The sequence below is a fragment of the Acanthamoeba castellanii genome (assembly GCF_000313135.1).
Source record: "Acanthamoeba castellanii str. Neff unplaced genomic scaffold scf7180000084773, whole genome shotgun sequence".
Lineage (NCBI taxonomy): Eukaryota > Discosea > Longamoebia > Acanthamoebidae > Acanthamoeba > Acanthamoeba castellanii.
The window spans coordinates 145,259-164,443 of record NW_004457270.1 but is presented as its reverse complement, the minus strand read 5'-3'; the positions used below and the strand labels follow the sequence as shown (position 1 = coordinate 164,443).

General features: G+C 54.0%; 9 protein-coding genes across 9 annotated transcripts; 5 read left to right on the top strand and 4 right to left on the bottom strand.

The window, feature by feature from the left end:
- Window positions 1-591: 591 nt before the first annotated feature.
- On the bottom strand, window positions 592-1,444 carry ACA1_275040 (uncharacterized protein; the record flags this gene model as incomplete). Its single annotated transcript, XM_004333880.1, has 2 exons — window positions 592-965; window positions 1,030-1,444. 2 exons carry the CDS (start codon window positions 1,442-1,444, stop codon window positions 592-594), a joined length of 789 nt encoding a protein of 262 aa, XP_004333928.1.
- Window positions 1,445-4,091: 2,647 nt separating this feature from the next.
- Window positions 4,092-4,898, top strand: ACA1_275030 (uncharacterized protein; the record flags this gene model as incomplete). The annotated part of the gene is made up of 2 exons (XM_004333879.1): window positions 4,092-4,348; window positions 4,418-4,898. 2 exons carry the CDS (start codon window positions 4,092-4,094, stop codon window positions 4,896-4,898), a joined length of 738 nt encoding a protein of 245 aa, XP_004333927.1.
- A 1,246-nt stretch (window positions 4,899-6,144) lies between these two features.
- On the bottom strand, window positions 6,145-6,432 carry ACA1_275020 (uncharacterized protein; the record flags this gene model as incomplete). Its single annotated transcript, XM_004333878.1, has 2 exons — window positions 6,145-6,276; window positions 6,340-6,432. 2 exons carry the CDS (start codon window positions 6,430-6,432, stop codon window positions 6,145-6,147), a joined length of 225 nt encoding a protein of 74 aa, XP_004333926.1.
- Window positions 6,433-7,444: 1,012 nt separating this feature from the next.
- Window positions 7,445-8,285, bottom strand: ACA1_275010 (uncharacterized protein; the record flags this gene model as incomplete). The annotated part of the gene is made up of 3 exons (XM_004333877.1): window positions 7,445-7,590; window positions 7,745-7,808; window positions 8,265-8,285. The coding sequence occupies 3 exons, from the start codon at window positions 8,283-8,285 to the stop codon at window positions 7,445-7,447; spliced, it is 231 nt and encodes a 76-aa protein (XP_004333925.1).
- Window positions 8,286-10,152: 1,867 nt separating this feature from the next.
- Window positions 10,153-10,455, top strand: ACA1_275000 (uncharacterized protein; the record flags this gene model as incomplete). Its single annotated transcript, XM_004333876.1, has 2 exons — window positions 10,153-10,216; window positions 10,262-10,455. 2 exons carry the CDS (start codon window positions 10,153-10,155, stop codon window positions 10,453-10,455), a joined length of 258 nt encoding a protein of 85 aa, XP_004333924.1.
- Window positions 10,456-10,557: 102 nt separating this feature from the next.
- On the top strand, window positions 10,558-11,217 carry ACA1_274990 (uncharacterized protein; the record flags this gene model as incomplete). Its single annotated transcript, XM_004333875.1, has 2 exons — window positions 10,558-10,650; window positions 10,678-11,217. 2 exons carry the CDS (start codon window positions 10,558-10,560, stop codon window positions 11,215-11,217), a joined length of 633 nt encoding a protein of 210 aa, XP_004333923.1.
- Window positions 11,218-11,695: 478 nt separating this feature from the next.
- On the top strand, window positions 11,696-13,579 carry ACA1_274980 (uncharacterized protein; the record flags this gene model as incomplete). Its single annotated transcript, XM_004333874.1, has 5 exons — window positions 11,696-11,774; window positions 11,841-11,969; window positions 12,074-12,547; window positions 12,621-12,973; window positions 13,058-13,579. The coding sequence occupies 5 exons, from the start codon at window positions 11,696-11,698 to the stop codon at window positions 13,577-13,579; spliced, it is 1,557 nt and encodes a 518-aa protein (XP_004333922.1).
- A 52-nt stretch (window positions 13,580-13,631) lies between these two features.
- On the bottom strand, window positions 13,632-15,332 carry ACA1_274970 (uncharacterized protein; the record flags this gene model as incomplete). The annotated part of the gene is made up of 9 exons (XM_004333873.1): window positions 13,632-13,765; window positions 13,863-14,019; window positions 14,131-14,207; window positions 14,277-14,370; window positions 14,464-14,529; window positions 14,660-14,832; window positions 14,912-14,964; window positions 15,039-15,111; window positions 15,200-15,332. The coding sequence occupies 9 exons, from the start codon at window positions 15,330-15,332 to the stop codon at window positions 13,632-13,634; spliced, it is 960 nt and encodes a 319-aa protein (XP_004333921.1).
- A 1,138-nt stretch (window positions 15,333-16,470) lies between these two features.
- Window positions 16,471-18,730, top strand: ACA1_274960 (uncharacterized protein; the record flags this gene model as incomplete). The annotated part of the gene is made up of 2 exons (XM_004333872.1): window positions 16,471-17,145; window positions 17,261-18,730. 2 exons carry the CDS (start codon window positions 16,471-16,473, stop codon window positions 18,728-18,730), a joined length of 2,145 nt encoding a protein of 714 aa, XP_004333920.1.
- Window positions 18,731-19,185: the final 455 nt, after the last annotated feature.

Below are 19,185 nucleotides of genomic sequence, written 5' to 3'. Positions count from 1 at the left end.
CACACGGGCACCCAGGAGCACTGCATGAACAACTACCTCTCCCTCGGTAACACACGCCCACCGCTCACGCCTGCCGCACACGCACCGCACACACCCACCTCACACACCGTGCATGACCATCAAGACTCACCCCTGCGGTGGGTGGCGCCCTGCCATCTGTACTCCCGCGATCAGCGCGTGCGGTGTGCGCGTGTCGTGGTGTGTGGCGTGTGCGGTGGAGGAGTACTCCGGTCGAGGTCGTTGATCTTGCTCTGGCGCACCTCCTGCGGGATGGGAGGCACCTTCTCGCCTGCGTAGCCGCCCCCAGCACGCGCTGCCCTATCCCGCACGACCAACGACACGACACGACACGCGCGTGCAAGAACAGTGCGCGGTGGTGTGGGCGACGGGAACCACAGGCAAAGGTGCAAGCAAGAAAAGGGACATTGCCTTCACACGAAGGGACGAACTCTCGAGAGGTGGTTATGAACAGTTGTGTTGTTGTATTTGCAGGAAGAAGTGGTGGAGGAAACACGCTTAGTTGCCACCGCGCAGACGAAGAACGAGGTGGAGGGTGGACTCCTTCTGGATGTTGTAGTCGGCCAGGGTGGCTCACCCCAACAAATCCGACTTGCCGAGAGCACGACGAAGAGAATCGAGAGAGTCAACCAACCTCACCGCCGTGACACGCAGGGAACGGTTTGCCTTTTGGTTGTACACCTCGTGGATGATCTCCTGCATCCTCTCGGGAGGAACACCGTCGCTGTCGTCGTCCTCAGTCGTTGGGTGTGCGATGTTGACCCGGTCCTTAGCTAGCTTCTGCAGAACGTTGTCGTAGTCGTCAGCGTAGAACTTGGTCGCGAACTCCGTCCATTGCGCCGTTTCGACATCTTCCTTCAGCTCTTCCTGGATATCCTCGATCGTGGACAATTCGCGCTTCAAGCGACGAATCTGTGGACGCGACCGATTTCGGAAGACGAATTCAACTGCATAATGAAAAAAGCTAACGTCAGGCAATGGCCAATGAAGAAGGTAAAAGCAGGAACGTACCCGCGCTCTCGATATAGACATACGCTACTGATCCGCAGAGAAGACGTGCGCGTTGGCGCTTGTTGATTGCAATCTCTTTGTGCATCTCTGATCGCAGCTCGCTTATCGCCCTGTTGCTGTCGGCGAGCTGTTTCTTCAGCATCTCTACCTCCCCCTCCATTTCCTTGATCTTCTTTCGGTGCTTCTTTTCTCGCTCTTCGAGATCGAGCACGTACTTGGCCCGCATGCTCTCCTTCTCCCTCTTCTCGAACTGGAGCTCTCGTTCTAGCTGAAAGATTCTATTCTGAAGGCCGCTCACATCGATAGTCATGCCCCAGATCGTTTGTCCAGGAAGGGTAGGTTGAACGGGGGCAGAGGTAATCGACGATGCGTCGTCGGTGGACGGGGTGGGTAGGGGCGGAGGCAGGTCAGACATGTTGTGCGAAAGTACAAAGTGGCGACACGCAGAACCTTCTTTTTTCTGGGCAGCAGCAACGGCGCCCCATTGGCTAACAGGCATCTCCTGTACGATTTCTTATAGGCCGTGAATATGAAATTTTTCTTTTCTTTTCTTTTCGACTTTTCACAGATATCCTGTGACCTGTTTTTTCACGCCATTTTCGTTGGTGCAACAACCACACATCGTCATTTTGGTTAGAAATAATAATAAATTAATAATAAATTACTTTTCTCGTTGGGAGGTCGAATTGCTGACATGTCAATGAAAGAACAGCCCCTTCACATGTGTTTGGGGTTGGGATGTTGATATATGGAGCCAATAATTTCTGACCTCAAAAAATCAGATTTAATACCATTTTCCTTTTTGGTGACCACAGAACAAACAACAGGCCTAAACACTCAAGTGTTGTTTGTTCTTTTTCTTATCAGCAGCCAATCTGCTCCTGCTGATCATCACCATCTTGGAGGAATCCACAGGGAAGGAACTGTTGGCTCAGGAGAGTACCACTTGGACAACTTGTTGTTCTTGTACCATCAGGTCTGTTGGAGACTGACAAGAAGCATCCTCTTGTTGCCCTTTCTGACCAAGTGTCAACAGTGTTTCCCATCCAAGGAGGTTAGTGGCCAGGTCATTGGCAAGCCACTGCTGGTGCTGGTCGTCATGGTGGGGCTGGCCTGGGAGGGCGTCATCATCATGGGCTTGTCATAGTCAGTGTTGGTGTCAGGGGTATTCTACCTGGATGGATGGTTAATGCACTTGGGGAGAGTGCACTCAGGAGTGTGTGTACAATGGTGTGCAGAGGAATGCCAGAGGTTTGGTTTGGTTCCAACATCTATCTATGGGGCTGACACAAAAGTGTGCTCACAATGCTCTGGCACACCATTGTGAGCCAATTGGCCTCTCTGGGTGGTGGAGTGTGTTGTGTTGTTTGCCTCTCCTCCAACTGCAAAAAATTGGCTCCTATCAGGCCACTGTGGCGCCATCTTTGGTGGGGCCTGTGTTGGCGTGATAGAGTGTAAGCACCTACGCTCAAAGAAGTACACAAAGAACAGGTGGGCCTTGCTACGCATGCCAGCATGACTGCCACACAATAGGAATAAAAGCAAGAGTGCCTATACAGGTTCTGTTGTCAGGGTAACAACACAAGGCCAAGGGGAGAGAAACACAAAAAGAAAACAACCATTGAAAATAAAAATAAAAGTAAAACCTGTACTTTTTCCTGCCATGTTGGGCTTGCAGATCATGGACAGCATACCCCTGGTTGAGGTCTGAAGCACAGGTGGTAAACACACACCAGGCTGGCCATGTGTCCATGAAGGAAGGTGACATGGGAGCACCAGGGGTATACTTGTTGGAGTACAAGTAGCTTGTTTATCTCTCCATAAGGTAGCCCTTATCAAACAGTGTCACATTAGTGATCACTGGTGACTTGGGTGGGTGGTAGATCTCAATCTCCTCCTCCTCCTCCTCCTCCTCATCTTGGTGGTGGTTGATGTTGTCCTCCATGTGGTTGTGGAGGGTGGTGGCTGTTGTGGCCTATGTGCTCATGCACCAGTTTATTTATATTAAAATACACACATTTCATTGGTTAGTCAGGTGTGCCCCCCCCCCATTGGCTGTGTATATGTGTCTCACAAGAGTATTGGTTGAGTTTGTGTTTGCACTTGCAACCCCCCCAAAAGGCTATAGGGGATGCCACTACAGGTTCTGTTGTTAGGGCACTATGGGTTCTGTTGTTAGGGGACACACCATACAGGTTCCATCGTTAGGGTACTACAGGTTCTGTCGTTAAGGTAACAACACTATTTCACAAAGGAATGTTGTATTGGCATCCCTGAGAAGTAAATGAATTACAAGTCACACTTGCATTTTTTTGGGGCTGCAGCCTTTGTTGACACCAGTCTCAAGGAATGAAGTCTTGACATCACACAGATGCGTGCCAAGTGTGAGAAGGGTTGTGTCTCACAAGAGTATTGGTTGAGTTTGTGTTTGCACTAGTGCCCCCCCCCGAATGGCAAAAGGGGATCTGTCACTAAGGTAACCACTGCAACCTGAAATTTCACTTCACCCTACGTTCATACCTGAAATTTCACTTCACCAGATTACTAAGGAAACGGGGAATGATAGGTATGTGGTGCGCGAAGCGAAAGCGGAAGAAGCCAATTCAGGTTTTCTCAGTTCCCGAAACTTTTTCAGGACTGTTTCCCAAACGAAAAACTCCCTATTTCCGAAACAAGTTTGAGTTTGCCAAACAAAGTGCGTTCTTTTCCACGTTTTGCTTTTGTCCCCTGTTCCAAAGCATGGGAAGGCTCAACACAAGGATGTGAAAGAGTGGGTTCCAACTCAAACTCTTCATGACCCCACACTAGTGCCAACCAGGGTGGGTGGGTGACTCATGCCCAATGGCCTTTAGCCTGGGCAGCTATCATCACCCCTACAGTTATCACACAGCACATCCCTAAACACACAGGTCACAGGCTTTATGTTCCCACTCACAGTGGCCAAGGATTGGCTGACTCTGAGCTCTAGCAAAGCACTCAATCAGGCGCTGTCTGATTGGCCAGCAAGTACCACAAAAAGGCTGTCCACCCTCGCCTCCAGCAACTGTGCAGTGCAGGGAAGGATGACATCAACCAAGCTGCTCTGCATTGTGGCTCTCAGCCTCACTGTTTTCACCATTGCAGCCATGGCCAACGGCAACTATGATGACAAGTATGATGACAAGCACTGTGACAACAAGGGGCTGTGCAAGGGCAGCTACTGGCCAGATGGCAAGGGCTGCTGCCCAAAGATCATCCACGGCAAGGCCTACTACTTTGACAGCAACAAGTGCTACCCCAAGGACTTCAGCTGCAGTGTCTACTACGCTGATGGCCACAGGTACACACACATGCACACATACATCACCAACACCAGCATAGGTACCTGCTGATCATTTGCTCATGACAGGTACTACCCAGATGAGAAGGGCAACTACACCAAGGATGGTGAGGACTGTGATGATGAGGGCAAGTGCCACAAGTACTGCATCTGTCCAGAGCACGATGACAACTGCCACAAGAGGTCAACCACCAGGAAGCACCACCACACCACATCAACCACCAAGGAGTGCCCCAAGGAGACCACTACCACAAAGAAGCAGACCACCACGCCCAAGGAGACCACTACCACCAGGAGGGAGACCACCTCAACCAGGAAGGAGACCACCTCAACCAAGAAGCACCACACTACCTCAACCACTGAGGAGTGCCCCAAGGAGACCACCTCAATGAAGAAGCACTACTACACCACTAGTGATAAGTATGATGACAAAAAGAAGCAGTGCCACAGCAGCCAGTGGAGCAACAACAACAGATGCTGCCCACACAAGATCAGCCACCAGTGGTACTACCGTGACGCCCACAGCTGCTACCCAGTCAAGTGCAAGTGATGTGGCGTCTACTATGCCAACAACAAGCCTGCTACCCAGTTGAGAACAGCATGTACCATGAGTACAGCAAGAAGTGCCTGTGCCACTGTCAGTGCAAGCGCAAGTGCAACAGCCACAAGAAGGACCATGATGACTACTAGAGCACAACTACAACTGACAGTCAACCAGGCCATCCTGGCCCTGTCGTGGCCTTGCAGCCAATTACCTGCTGTTGATACCTCATTTCCGTTTACTTCCACCCAATCCTGTTGTGAGGTTTGTTGTGTTTTGATTGGGCTCTCTAAGTGGCTTTTTTCTAAGTGCTAATAAATCCTCACACCTGAATGGCTGTGCGCCAGTTGGTTTCTGAAGAGAAAGGACCATAAATGGAGGGGCGGCTTGTGCAACAAACTGTTGCAAGGGAAAAAGGGCAGATGAACAAGCAGACAAGTGTATGTCAAAATCTAGGATCAGGGGAAGGAAAGGAAAACTTGATGGCTCATAACTGCTCTGTTGCCTGAGGTGAAGAGATGTTCTGATGGTGAGAAAAAAAAGCATGAGTAGAGTGGTAAAATGTAGTCTGGACTACAAACAGCTTACCTAGGTAATGGAAAGTAGCTGTTGGCTAAGGAAGTTGTAGGGCAAAGATGTTCTGATGGTGAGAAAAAAAGCATGAGTAGAGTGGTGAAATGTATTCTGGAATACAAACAGCTTACCTAGGTAATGGAAAGTAGCTGTTGGCAAAGGAAGTTGTAGGGCGAAGATGTTCTGATGGTGAGAAAAAAAAGCATGAGTAGAGTGGTGAAATGTATTCTGGAATACAAACAGCTTACCTAGGTAATGGAAAGTAGCTGTTGGCTAAGGAAGTTGGAGGGTGAAGACGTTCTGATGGGGTGAAGACGTTCTGATGGTGAGAAAAAAAAGCATGAGTAGAGTGGTGAAAATGTATTCTGGAATACAAACAGCTTACCTAGGTAATGGAAAGTAGCTGTTGGCAAAGGAAGTTGTAGGGCGAAGATGTTCTGATGGTGAGAAAAAAAAGCATGAGTAGAGTGGTGAAATGTATTCTGGAATACAAACTGCTTACCTAGGTATTGGAAAGTAGCTGTTGGCTAAGGAAGTTGTTGACTTCCGCCAAAGCTGGTTTGAAGGATGAAGGGCGAAGTCTGGGTGTTAGGGAAGTGTCCAGTGGACAATCCTCAGGGTGCTGGAGAACTTCCTTCATTGTAAAGCTTTTTTTGGCTGAGGTTTGTTGAACACCACAAAATCAGTGATAAAGTGGCAAGAACACAGTTTGGGAGAGTAAATGAGCACCTTTAGGCACCCAGTATGGCTGCCAAAGCCCTAGTTCAACTTGGATCAGAGTGTACTGCAGGTGCTCCTCAATTGCCTTCAGTTCCTGTGGGAAATCAGTAACTGAGGAATGAGTGTCAGTCATCTGCTCAGGTGTAACAGCACCAACATAGGGTTGAGCCTGGTACGCCTCCCTGAGTTTGGCCATGGAAGACTGGTCAGTGTCACCCAGCACAGTACAAGCTAGCTGTGCAAAGGTCATCTCACCCACTTCCTCATTGAGGGAGTAGATGGAATGCTGAAGATGTGTGTAGAGTGGAAGGTTGTTGTCCTTCCAGTGGTTGAGGAGGTGGAGGTAGAGGAGACAACTCCTTGCGTACTGCCCCTTGGGAGCTAAACCTAGAAACACTAGGAAGAGGCGCCTGTAGTACCAAAACCAAGCATCAAAGTCGTTGAACCTCAGGCAGACTCCATAGTCCCAAGCCTAAAGTTTCAACCCTTTTTGGGGAAAGGCGCATAAGGAGAGTACCAGGTAGAAGCGATAAAAGATGTTGATGTCAACAACACCACACAAGTGTGAGGAAGAAGGGTGAGCCTTGTAGAACTTGTTGGCTGAGGCACTGCCTGAGAACTGCTAAACTCTACATCTGCATAGCACAACACAACTGATTTAGAGGCACAACGTTGCACATCCTAACAGGCAGGCATACCTTTTAAGCACTCAGCTGCAAATTGTCGTGGTGTACAAGCACCTGGTGGTCACAGAGGATTGTTCCACACTTGCAGTGCCTGGGTGAGTGAGACTGAAAGATTGTCAGTGGGCATGCCATCATCAAAGGAGGAGATGAAGAGTTCAAGATGTTCAGTGGAGAACTGCTCTGGCAAAGTGGTGTGTTGTCTGGGTCTTGCAGGAGTAGCATGAGCAGGACACTGTTTTAAAAGAACCAGAACAAAACAGGTGCCATCAATGCAAACATAACTGCTGACTTGCAGCTTAGTCAGGGCCTTCTGGAAGCCCTTGTTGTAGTTGTCAATCCACCAAAGATGTGGGAGATGGAGCAAGGAGGAGAAGAGTGCTGCCTGGTACAAGGCAACAGGCTATGCATCTGTCAACAAACACCTGCCAAGGTTGCCCAGGTAGTCCTTGCCATTCCTAGAGAGGCCACAAGCATCAAGAGTAAGAGTGTGGTGAAAAAGCGCGTCAGTGCTCTTGTTGCTTCTGTTTTTCAGTGCTGTGCAAGCCCAGGCAGCCCTGTTGATAAGGAGTATAAGAGTTAGGAGATACCATAACAACACTGGAAGTGCAGCATGGCATACCAGTGCTCTGACTGCACATCCCAAATCTTTGTTGCCTGAATCTCAGTCAGCTTTTCACCCTTATGTAGGGCAGTGAGGGCTGGCTTCACAAGTGACTTTTTTCCTGCTAAGAAGAACCAGGTTTCGAAAAGAGCTCCCCCACGCACACCTGCATGAATTTGAGGTTGGTGCATGTATTCCAGAATACAACCAATCAGCAACTTCATATTCTGGAATACATGAGCAGCACAACTCACAACGAACAAGCTAGCTCATACCAGTCAGTGATGCTGAAATCTTGGAACAGGTGTAGCCAAGTGAGGCTGTGGTGGGCTCCATGGGCTGTTGGAAGCAGGGCAAGAGCAAGTCAAGTGTTGCAGCTACATCAGTGCAGTGCAAGAGAAATCCTGCCCTATATAATGAAATATTACAACAGTGAGAAGGTGTTTGACAAAGGATCAGATGACAAGGGGACACCACAAGCGCCAGCACAGAGGGGGAGGATTTGTTGATGATTCAAAACAACAAGGAACACATCGTGTTTGCTGTTTTGTGATGCTGGTGAATTAGTGAAAATTTCGAATACAGGGCACAAAAAAAAACATATCATGAACAACACACCATCATGAGCAAGGTGAAGAAGAGAATTAGCAGCATCAGCAACATGGCTACGCTGCCCTGGTACCTTGAGTATGGCAAAAACCATGACTATGCAAGGTATGGACATCAATGGAAAACAGTTAGTGATCAATGAAATTAAATTTCAGGGGGGATTTTTTTTAATGGGGGGGGGCGTACGCCCAATTCCGTGGTGTTCATGGCACCTAATGCTCCTATACTACAGGTTGGGCAGCCACCACATGGCAGCAAAGTTTATACACCTTGTGCACACCCCCGGCGATGGAGGAGGGCGAAGTAGAATGTGTAATCAAGAACTTCAAGTGCTACCACACCAAGGAGAAGGACAACCAAACAGTTACTTTCATCAACAGTAATGGTAAGGAGTTCATTGAATGTTACGGCCTGCTGAATTGGGGCACAAGCATGACTGAGCTCTGAAAGGGGGGCAAGGAGAAACCACAGCTATGAACATTCAAAAGTACACCTCCTTGGACACCCAATCTCTTACACAAGTGTAGTGCACCACCCAGCCAAGCAATTTATGGCCATTAAATTGTTGTGTAGATTTGTATTCCAGAATACAAATGCACAAAATCTTGTTGTGCTTGTATTCCAGAATACAAATGCAAAAATTCTAGTTGTGCATGCATTCCAGAATACAAATCAAGCATCAAAGATCCACCAACACATTGGCGCATACTAATTCACCTGTCCCACAAACCTTATGATTCAGAACAGCTGGATGAGCTTCTTAAGCAAAGCAAGGTGCAAAGGCGCCTGCCACAGTTCCCTGAGGAGGGCCAGTTGGAGAAGCCACTATGACAGCCAGTAAGCGCAAGTGTGGGACTTGTGAGGACAAAGAGGAAGAGAAGAAGAAGAAATCAAGCTTGGAGGAGGAGGAGGAGGAGGAGCGCAGCATCTCAAGCAAAGAGGAGGAGAAGGAGACAGTCTCTCCTGCCATCAAAGAGGTCAAGGAGGTGGACATGGGACCATCTCCCAGGCGCCAGCCCATCAAGGCTGCAGTGAAGTCGACACCACCTTCTCCACCACAACCACATGGAGCTAAACACCAAAAGAGTGCGCCAGCAGCCCCCATCAAGGCTGTGCACATCACCAGCTCCAAAGATGAGGATGCCTTGATCTACAGCATTCCTTCCTCTGCTGCCACACCCACACCAAAGGCTAAGCATGGCAAACATGAAGGTGTGTACCTCCAGTTCTGGTGTAGGTACTAATTTTGCTAAACTGTGGTGTAATTGTGTGTTTGATTGCAGAGGAGCTTACCAAGGTGTCTGCCTGGAACACCAAGATGGGAGAGCAGCACCTGCTGTTCCACAGAGAAAAGGCTGACCCTCTGTGGTTTTGTTGACCCAAGGGCCCAGCAGCTGGCTTCTTGGTCCGCCCAGTCAACACTGCTATGGTTTGTAAAATCATGGAGAGCATCTGAACCAACCCTCTCACCATCATGGAGCCGTTCTTCATAGTCATCATTTGCAGTGAAGGTAAGTATTCCAGAATACTGCCCTGTTTGTATTCTAGAATACATTTTCTGTTCTGACTTGCTTTTTTCTGCAGAGGAGCGTGACCAGATCATGAACCACAAGGAATCAGCCACATGCAAAATTCGCCACTTCGCCCAGAACCACTTGCTGTGGGTTGCTGGTGGCAACCACAGGTGGGAGGCATACCTGCGCCTGCACAGCAAGGGAGTGCCAGACCCTGGGCATCACTGGTTGTGCTGTCTCACCACTCTCTATGTCCAAGTGATTGTGGATGAGAACAGGGGGTTGAGGCTCTGCATGTTCAGACCAAGAGAGGTCATGGTAAGGGCCTTGCCCTGGGAAGTCCACTTGTTGCAGCCCTTGAAGTTGCCATGTTGAAGGTTGAGCTGGTTGGTTGACTTCTGAGGCTGACACAGGTATGGAGCTTCTCAAGAAGAACAGCTGGGAGGAGCTGACAGCAGTTGTTGGCAAAGAGCAACTGGAGGAATTCGTCTCGCAGTGGATCACTGTCTTCTGCAAGGTTCAGCTCAGAAAAAAGGACCTGCCAGAGCATTTCAAGGAGCATGTGCTGTCACTCATGTCCCGCCAGACACCTGCTGTGCTTGACCTGGCTGAATACACAGCATGGTACTTCTTATTCTGGAATACCTCTCTCACCTCTTTTTTTTACAGCTCTTGTGCTCATTGACCTCCCCTATGGCCTCACTCTGCTCAAGGGAATCACTGATGTTGATCACTGGGATGCTTGGGCCTACCCCACTGACAAGATCCACCCTCTGATCAACGCCATCAAGCTCTGCAACAAGTCTGACCACTTTGTTGTTGTCCTCTTCTGTGAGCACTCCCACGCAGCTAGCTACATGTGAGAGATCACCAGTGCCTTTCCATCCTGCACCATTTCTCTTGGTGTGATGACCCTGACTGGCAGCTGGGGTGGATTGAGGCAGTGGGTCTACAACAACTTCAAGATGTACCTTCTTATCTGCTTTGGCACTGTTGACCAGGTCAGGTTCAACCCTCTCAAGCCAGAGGACTACTGCCTCTCCTTCTCCATGCCCACCCCAGGTCTCTGGTGTGACTCTGACCAGTGGTCACTGAACTATGGCCAGAAGCTGCAGGAAGCCCTGTCCTGCTTCATCCACCTCTACAGCCAGCCTGGCAAGTACATCCTTGATGCCTTTGCCAGCACCCACTCTGCTTCACTGGCTGCTGCCTTAGCTGGCCACAACGCCATTGCTGTCAAGAAGGACACCAAGCAGTGGCACTACACCTCAACCAACCTCCCCAACCAGTACCAACGTGCTACATCCAGCCATCCATCCACTTCCCAACAGCCAACTGCAACTTCCCCTTCATCACAACTCCCCCAGGATTCACCACCAACAAGTCCCAAGCCACTGCAAGTCTCTCATCATGTCCTGGACATGGACCTCCCTTCTACTTCACTCTGCCTGACCTGCTCAAAGTCCATCATCAAAACCACTGAAGAGATTGTGCAGTGCGACGCTCCAACCTGCATGCAGACCATCCACTCTGAGTGCAGCATTTCCCTCCCTGATGGTGGGCGTGTTTGCTCTCAGCAGTGCACCATTAACCTCACCTCTACCTCCTCAACCCCATTGTTGTAGTTCCACTCCCCTTTCTATGCTGGTTTTTGTCTTGTTATACCCTATTCCAGAATAAACCTTCACCTTCACTTAGGACACTCATCGTCCACTGACTGTCGCTCTGCATGTGCCCGACCTAGTGATCGGACTGAACTTTGCCCTAACTTATAGACCACATGTTGGAAATCCAAACCCACCCTTTTGTTGTTTTGCTGAGCCGCCCTTAATAGCCAACGCCTAGTAAACAGTGCATTGGCGCACGCCTGATTGGCGATTTTCCAGGGTATTTTTGCCTTGGTGCACGGTCATTACTGTGTATGGATTTATTAGTGCTTAGTTTTTGTAACGCGAAAAGGCCTCGACACTCAACCAACCAAAATGGCTCACGAGCAGATAAATATCTCTCTTTACGGAGGGAATGAAACGGAGTCACCACAAGAAGACAAGAGCTCAACAAGGCCCATATTAATTCTCGTTGGCCAACGCTCGCACACCCACCATGCACCGGCCCTCGCTGCCGTTCTTCGTGGTGGCCGTCGTGATACTCGGGCTGGCGGCATCTCCGGCGCGGGCGCAGGGTAAGTAATACTTTTGTTTTTTTGTTTTTTTTGGTCCCTCGTCTTTAACCGTCTTTGGTCACGAAGATTGCGCGAACCCGCTGGCGGATAACCTCGACCGGACGTCCAGCGCCACCATCACCCGGCCCCTCCTCGCACAGCGCTTCCAAGTCGTCAACCAGAGCGTGATCACCGGGTTCTACGCTCCGCTCTCCGGTGCCCATTCTTTCTCTTCTTCGCTTTATTTTATTTCGTTCTTTATTTCGTTCTTTGTTTGTTCTTTTGCGTGGGCTGACGGTCGCGACTGTGCGCCTGGACAGGACCCAGAGGCGTCGACTCGGCGCGGCTCTACGCCGACAGCGCAGGCGCACCCAGCGCCACCGCCGTGCCCAACGCCACGCTGGACGTCACCTCCGAGATCGTCGGCTTCACGGCGACGCCGACCGCTACTGCCGATGGCTTGGTGCTGGGGCCGGGACTCTACTGGCTCGTGGTCGATGCCGGGTCCACGGCGCACTGGGAGCGCCTGGCCGTGGACTCGACTCCCGCGGGATCTGCGCGGGTGGTGCTGCTGGGCCTGGCCTACCGGGCCAACCCCAACCAGGCGTGGGTGGTTGACGCCGGCAACAGCTTCAAGCTGACGGTCAGCGGCTGCGCGCCGGACCAGTCCAACACCTCAACGCCGTCGCCGTCGCCGTCGCCCGGCATTAAGCCGCCGGGGCTGCAGGTGGTCAACGTGACGTCGAGCTTCGAGGCCGACGCCGCCAGCTTCAACCTCACCGCCACCATTCGCGGTAACACAACAGATCAGTGGCGAGCTGATCTGTGGTGAGCTCACACTGATCTTGTTGTGTGTGTGTGTTGTAGGGAATGACACGACGTCAGGCAGCGAAGAGGAGGCGGTTCTGACTCTGCGCGCCGAGCTGGAAGGCATCCAAGTGGGCGATATCACGGTTCCGGCCTCGTCGTTGACCGGCTTCCAGCGAACGCAGCTGAACGAGTCCAGCGGAGACGCCGACGCTCGGACTACCTTTGCCTACGTGGCCAACGCCGACGCGACGGCGATCGAACAGGAGTTCTCGTTCCACCGGAGGCCGGAGCGAGGCAACTTCTTCGGTCGCTCGTTCGGCATCGCGCCCCACAGCTTCAAGTGGTCGCTCCGCCTTTCCTCCATCAATTCCTCGCATTCCTCATCGTCGTCGGCCGTCGAGCACACGACGGTTCGATATCGTATCACGCGCGTCTTGGCCTCTGCTTCTTCCCTGGCGGCGCCGCTCGACCCCAACGCCAGCATCACCCACCAGCGCGGCGTGCCCGAGGCCAACATGACCACCTACTACATCCCGCTGCGCATTCGCTCCTTGTCGTCGTCGTCGCGAGCCTCGTCGCGCGCAGTGGCCAAGGTGGAGGTGTTCGACGTCGTGCTCCTGGCCGACGCCGACTATAGCCTGAGCCTGGCGCCGATCGAGCACTCGCTCAGCTATCGCTCGGCGTCGGGACCCGACGGAGTCGACGTGGCCGAGTTCGTGCTGGAGCTCCGATTCCCGCCCTTCAACGGCTCGCTGGCCTACGACCCTAGCCTGGGCATCGACGTGCTGCTCGGCTCCGACGATGGTGATGGCGGCGACGGTGGCAGCAGCGGAGGCAGCGATATGGCGCTGGTGATCGGGGTCGCTGTGGCGCTGCCCATCGCGGCTGTGTTGGTGGTGCTGGCGATCAGCGCGGGCGTGGCAATCGGCTGGTGGCTGAGGAAGCGGGAGACGACCAAGAGTGTCGCCAGAGGCGACTCGGTCAACTTCCACTACCTCGACTCCTCCGAGTTGTGAGTGTTATTTAATAAATTAATTAATTAATAATAATATAATGGGGGTAAGTGTATCACCAGAGGGCGTAGTGGGTTTCAACGACGCCCAGAACGTCCTCGACGGTGACGACGTTGCTTGGGGAGGGACCACCCTCGAGGGCCGCGACGTCGATCATACCGGAGAAGGTGCCGCCCACTTGTGAGAATTCTGTGGCACGAGCGTGGTAAGCACCCATCCCGCCAGCACACGCACACGCACACGCACACGCACACGCACACGCACACGCACTCAAGGGGGTAGTTACCTGAAGCGATGACGCCCACATGAAGGTGCTCCTCTCGCGCGGCGTGTGGGGTGAACTGGAGCTGCAAAGCGCCGTTGTGGCTGCGGAGGGTCCACTTGTCCTGCGTCACCCGCTGGCGCGCGGGGAGCGTGAACTGCACAGGACCCACCAGGTGCACCTGTACAACAAAAAAAAAAAGAAAGAAAGAAAGAAAGAAAGAAAGAAAGAAAGAGACGGTCAGCACGTAAGCAGTCGTTGTCACACTCTCAATCCCTGAGCTGACGCTTACCTTGCCGTTGAGCCAGAAGGCGTTTTCCTTATCCTCGTACACCTCCGCGGATAGGTTGAGCCCCACCGCCACGTCACCTGCGCGAGTCGATGCAAGACCGGCGAACGAAGCCCACTTCCAAGTGGTCTCGCGCGTGGCGTGGGAACGGGTCCAGTCCATGGTGGCGAACGAGTCGGCCTTGGTGAAGCGCAGCTCCTCGTCGCCCCACCTGAAGCTGCCCTCCACCGGCATTCCCGCCGCCTGTCGCGGATTCCACGACGAGCGCGATGGCCATTTGTAAGCCACCATGTCGCCACAGATGGTGATGGATCCAGGGCCAATGGAAATTCAAACCTTGTGGGTGTAGGCAGCGCGCTGCCTGGTCGGACCCTCGAGCGGGTACAGCAACGCCAGAGATTCCTTTGTGTTGGTGGTGGGCGATGAAGTCGTGGCTGGTTAATGAATGTACCCAAGAAGAAGAAGAAGAAGAAGAAGATGATGATGATGATGATGATGATGATGGATGAAGACGAAAGAAGTGTTGGCGTACTTCGGGCTTGGCGATGGTGCAGCGCCCGTCGAAGACGGTGCCGTTAATGGTGACGTGCAGCTCGACGGCGTAGCCGCCCTCGTTCTGGCCCTGATCGGCCTGGATCACCATTCGGTTTCCGCGGCTCTTCCAGCTGGTCGTGCCCTCGACCGAACTGTCCGCAAACGAGAGCCCTGCCACAACAAAAGGGGTCCACACATGGGCCTCAGTTACATCAAAGCCACATCAACGCGCCCAGGCGAAAGGCCATACCAAAGCTAAGCGGAACGAGCGCTCTGTACTCGCAGGACGTGGAGCGGCTTTGCCTGGTGTGTAGTCGTGAGGATTGCGTACCACTCAGACAACAAGGCAGTAAAAAATAAGTGTAAAATACGCTTACTTGTCCATCAGGTACACCCACGCGTTCGCCAGGTAGCCCAGGTTGACGATGGCCATCCCCACGAACCACCTCCCTGCAAACACAGATCTGACCATCAGACACAAGGCTCTTGTTTCTTGTTATTTCTTGTTATATTTGTTTGTTTGTGTATTTTGGCGTACCGTTGTTGATGGAGTGGTAGTGCCACTGCTTGAGGCGCCATGACGGTGCCGCGACGTCGGGCAGAGGCAGGGCCTGCTTGTAGCGCCCCCAGTGATAGGGTACGACTTCTGACTTCCCTTCCTTCTCCTGCATCTGCTTTTGTGCTCGTTGTGGCACCTCGTCCTTCCATTCCTGCAAGTAGACCGCATTTTCTTTCTGGATTTGTAGCGATTTTGCCTTGCCGCTGCTTGATCGGCGCACAAATCGAACGGCACCCAGCAGCAACAGCACCACCACCGCTGCACTCGCCACCCCCCAGTCCATCGTGGTGTGAGCAATACAAAGGACAATTATATTATTATTAATTGGATAATATTTACAGAATTGAAAAAATTTCATATTGTGTTTCCCAAATGCGAAAAATAATTAGACAAAATTAGAGCTAGTTTCGTAAACGCTCCGGGAGAGCGTTTTAGAAGTTTGCGAAACGGAAGAAAAACGGGCTGAAAGTCGTCTATAATTGCCCATCTCGGCCATTCTCTGGTCGCGCGTTCCACAGACTGCCCAACTGTGGCCGTGTTGATGATTGGAATATCCACCTGGATCAGCCGCCATCGCGTGTACCATGTGTCACATGGTCATACGACAGAATCTCACCTGTTCGGGAGGCAGCGGCAGCTCTGTGTGAGTGTCGGAGTGGGCGGTGAAAGGAATCGGAGTGTGCTCCGACTTGACCGCCGGGTTCTCTGTGGAAAGCGTAACGCATCCTCTCCCGAATTTGAATGTGTTGTCCTGCGCGCTCTGTGGATGGCTGGAGAATCCGGGGTCTGCGGTCTTGGCCCGTCTGTCAGGTGGCCACGCAATTGGCAGCAACAAAACCAACCACACCATTCGAATTGCAGTTCCTCTCATTGCTCACCAGCGCCAAGGCCCGGATAGACACACACCTTTTACACCAACCATCCACCTTCAAGGGCCTTCTTCTTCTTCTTCTTCCCGCCTGTCCTTCCTCTACACCACGCTCGAGTGATCTCCCCTCTTTTTTCATCTCTTCAAGTCCGACTCGACACCACACACACATCTTCTTCTTCGCTTCTCCAGAACACGCAACGCAGAACAACCAAAAGAAAGAAAGAAAGAAAGAAGAAGAACAGCTCGAGGTCTTTCCACATTCTCCCATCTCGCGCCCTCACAACAACACCCAAGCGCAACCCATTCACGCACATACGAGGAGCGAGTGAGAACTTGAACTGAACAGAGAGACAGCGCGAGAGGACCAACAACAGCCGTCATGTCGTCCGAGAAGGTAGCCACGATGCCCCAGGCCAACCCGGTCATGGCCCCGCCTCCGCCCCCGCCCCTGCCGCCGACCAGCACCACCAAGAAGAAGGCATCGCCGCCGGCCTCGTCGTCATCGTCGCCTTCGTCGTCGTCATCCACATCGCCCTCGGTGAGCCCCTCGACCAGCAGCGGCGCCGTGCCCACCAAGGCCGCGGCCACGCCAGCGGCGGCCAACCCGCAGCTGCCGCCGCTCGTGCCAGTCTATACCAAGCCGGCCATCCTCGGACTGCCGCCTACCGCCGTCCTGACCAAGCAGGAGATGGACTTCCGCGCCAATCTGCTCAACCCCAACAACGACCTCTTCTGGACCGCGCGCGGCCTCATTCGCCCGCCGGTGCTGGCCGACGCGCTGGCCCAGGGCCACGCCATTCTCAAGTACGAGGGCCACCTCACCCAGAAGCAGGGCGGCCGCCGGCTCAGCGCCCAGTACGGCCGGAGCGGTGCGACGTCGGCCGCTGCTGCGGGGATGCCGCTGAGCTTCGGCGCGGCGGTGGTCACCCCGACCAGCGTGGCTGCCGCGGTGCAGGGCAGCTGGCGCTCGCCGGCGCCCCTGCTGCCGACCAACCCGGGCTTCGTGACCAAGGAGGACATGGACATCCGCGCCAACCAGCTCAACCCCAACAACGTACGTTTGTTGCGTCATTTCATCATATCGTGTCGTGTCGTGCGCGGTGTCAGTGTGTCGTGCGGTGTGGCGATGGTGAAGCCAAAGCTGCGGTTTCAGTTCTTTGGAATGTCAGCTCATCTCCACCTGCAATCTCGATCTGCAGGACGTGTTCTGGTCGTCCCGCGGTCTGCTTCGCCCGGCGGTTCTGGCCGACGCGCTGGCCCAGGGCCACGCCATCCTGCAGCACGAGGGGCACCTGACCCAGACCCAGACCCACAAGACTCGCGGCCGGCTCAACTCCCAGCCCTCGCTCTATTCCAACAGCGACCTCGGCGGCCGGCCCGCCGACACCCGCCGCTCCATCTCCGGCCAGGGCCTGCCCGGCAGCGGCGGCATCGGCAGCGGCGCCGGGCGGATCAGTGGAAGCCGCGCGGGCGACGAGCAGCCGATGGCGATGCGCAGGCGTGCGTCGACGACGGGCTCGATCATGAACCGGCCGCCGGCGCTGGACGGCTCGGTGACGAAAGACGAGGTGGACCTGCGGGCCAACCTGATGAACCCCAACAACAGCGTCTTCTGGACGTCGCGCGGGCTCACCCGGCCGGCTGACCTGCAGGAAGCGCTGGCCAAGGGCCACGCCGTGCTCGAGGCCGAGGGCCACGTCACCCACAACACGGGCGGCGGGCGCAGCAAGTCGTGGAACCGCCGCGGCAGCCGCACCGAGCTCCACGGCCCGCCCTCGGTCTCGCCGCTGGTCGCCGCCGCCCAGCGTCAGTGGTCCACGCCCTTCCTGGCGCCCAACGCCGGCATCACCGCCATGCCGCCCACCTCGCTCAGCGCCAGGCCCGGCGGCCTCCCGGGCGCCGCCTGGGTGGCCGGCCCGCCATCTGCCCCTGGCGCTGCGTCTACGCGTCACCCCGACTGGCAGCCCAACGCTCCGCAGCGACGCCGCTACTCCCTGCCGCCGCCCGGCTTCGAGCTCTTCACGCCGCCTTCGCACTTTGCCCTCTTCAGACCGCCCATGGCTGCGCAGCAGAAGCCCCTTCAGCCGAAGCAGGCAATGCCGTTCACTGGGAAGGAGGGCGCGGCCGACAGCGAGTGGGACAAGATGGACGCCGAGGCGCTCAACAGGCCGCTCGCGCCCCACAGCGCGGCGATCCCCATCGTCAAGCCCACCGCGGCCGACATTGCCGCGGCCAAGAAGAACGAGAGCGCGTGGGTCAAGAAGGCGCCGAGCGCCGACAGCAAGAAGAGCACCGGCGTCTTCCTCCGCAATGACAAGTCTTCGACCAAGGAGGAGAAGGACAAGGCCGGCGGCGAAGACAAGAAGAAGATCGAGGCCGAGACCAAGGCGATGAAGCAGGAGGACAAGAAGGAGTCGACGGCATCGTCGGACGACTCGACCAAGAGCGACGTCGAGACCAGGGATGCCGTCGTCCCGAGCGAGCCCACCACACCGGCCACCGCCGCCGCGACCACGTCGACTTCGACCAGCGATAAGGTGGGCAGCCTCGCGTGGCAGCTCACGCAGGTCAAGCTGAGGACTCGCCGCCCCAGCGAGGCGAGAGAGAGCGACATCTCCACCAAGAGCGCCACCGCCTAAGGGACAACCACGGCTCGACATCAACCGCAACGAGTCAAGGAGGAGATCGAGGAGGAAAGGAAGACCAGAGCAAACTCACTCGCGCGCCGAAGGCCGGGATAGAAGATCTCAGTGCGCAGTATACAGTAGGGAAGGGCGACCGTGATGAGTTGAGCGCGAGATTAAGAGAGAGTGTACATAGAACAGTTTCCCACCCACGATGTACATGCACGGGAACAACCAATCAATATAATAACACAACCCAACGGGCCAAGCGGTCATAGGGAAGGTCACATTCTGGGTAATTGTCCGCCACAGTTTAGTGTCGATATGTGTCGACTTCGGATATGTTCGGTGAAGTCATGTTTTCCCCGTTTGTTCTCAGCTTTCTGGGTCTATTCCACCTCCAGCCCACCAAAACCTGAACCTCGGTCCGAACCACCAAAGCATCAACCCAACGACCCAAGACCACAAGC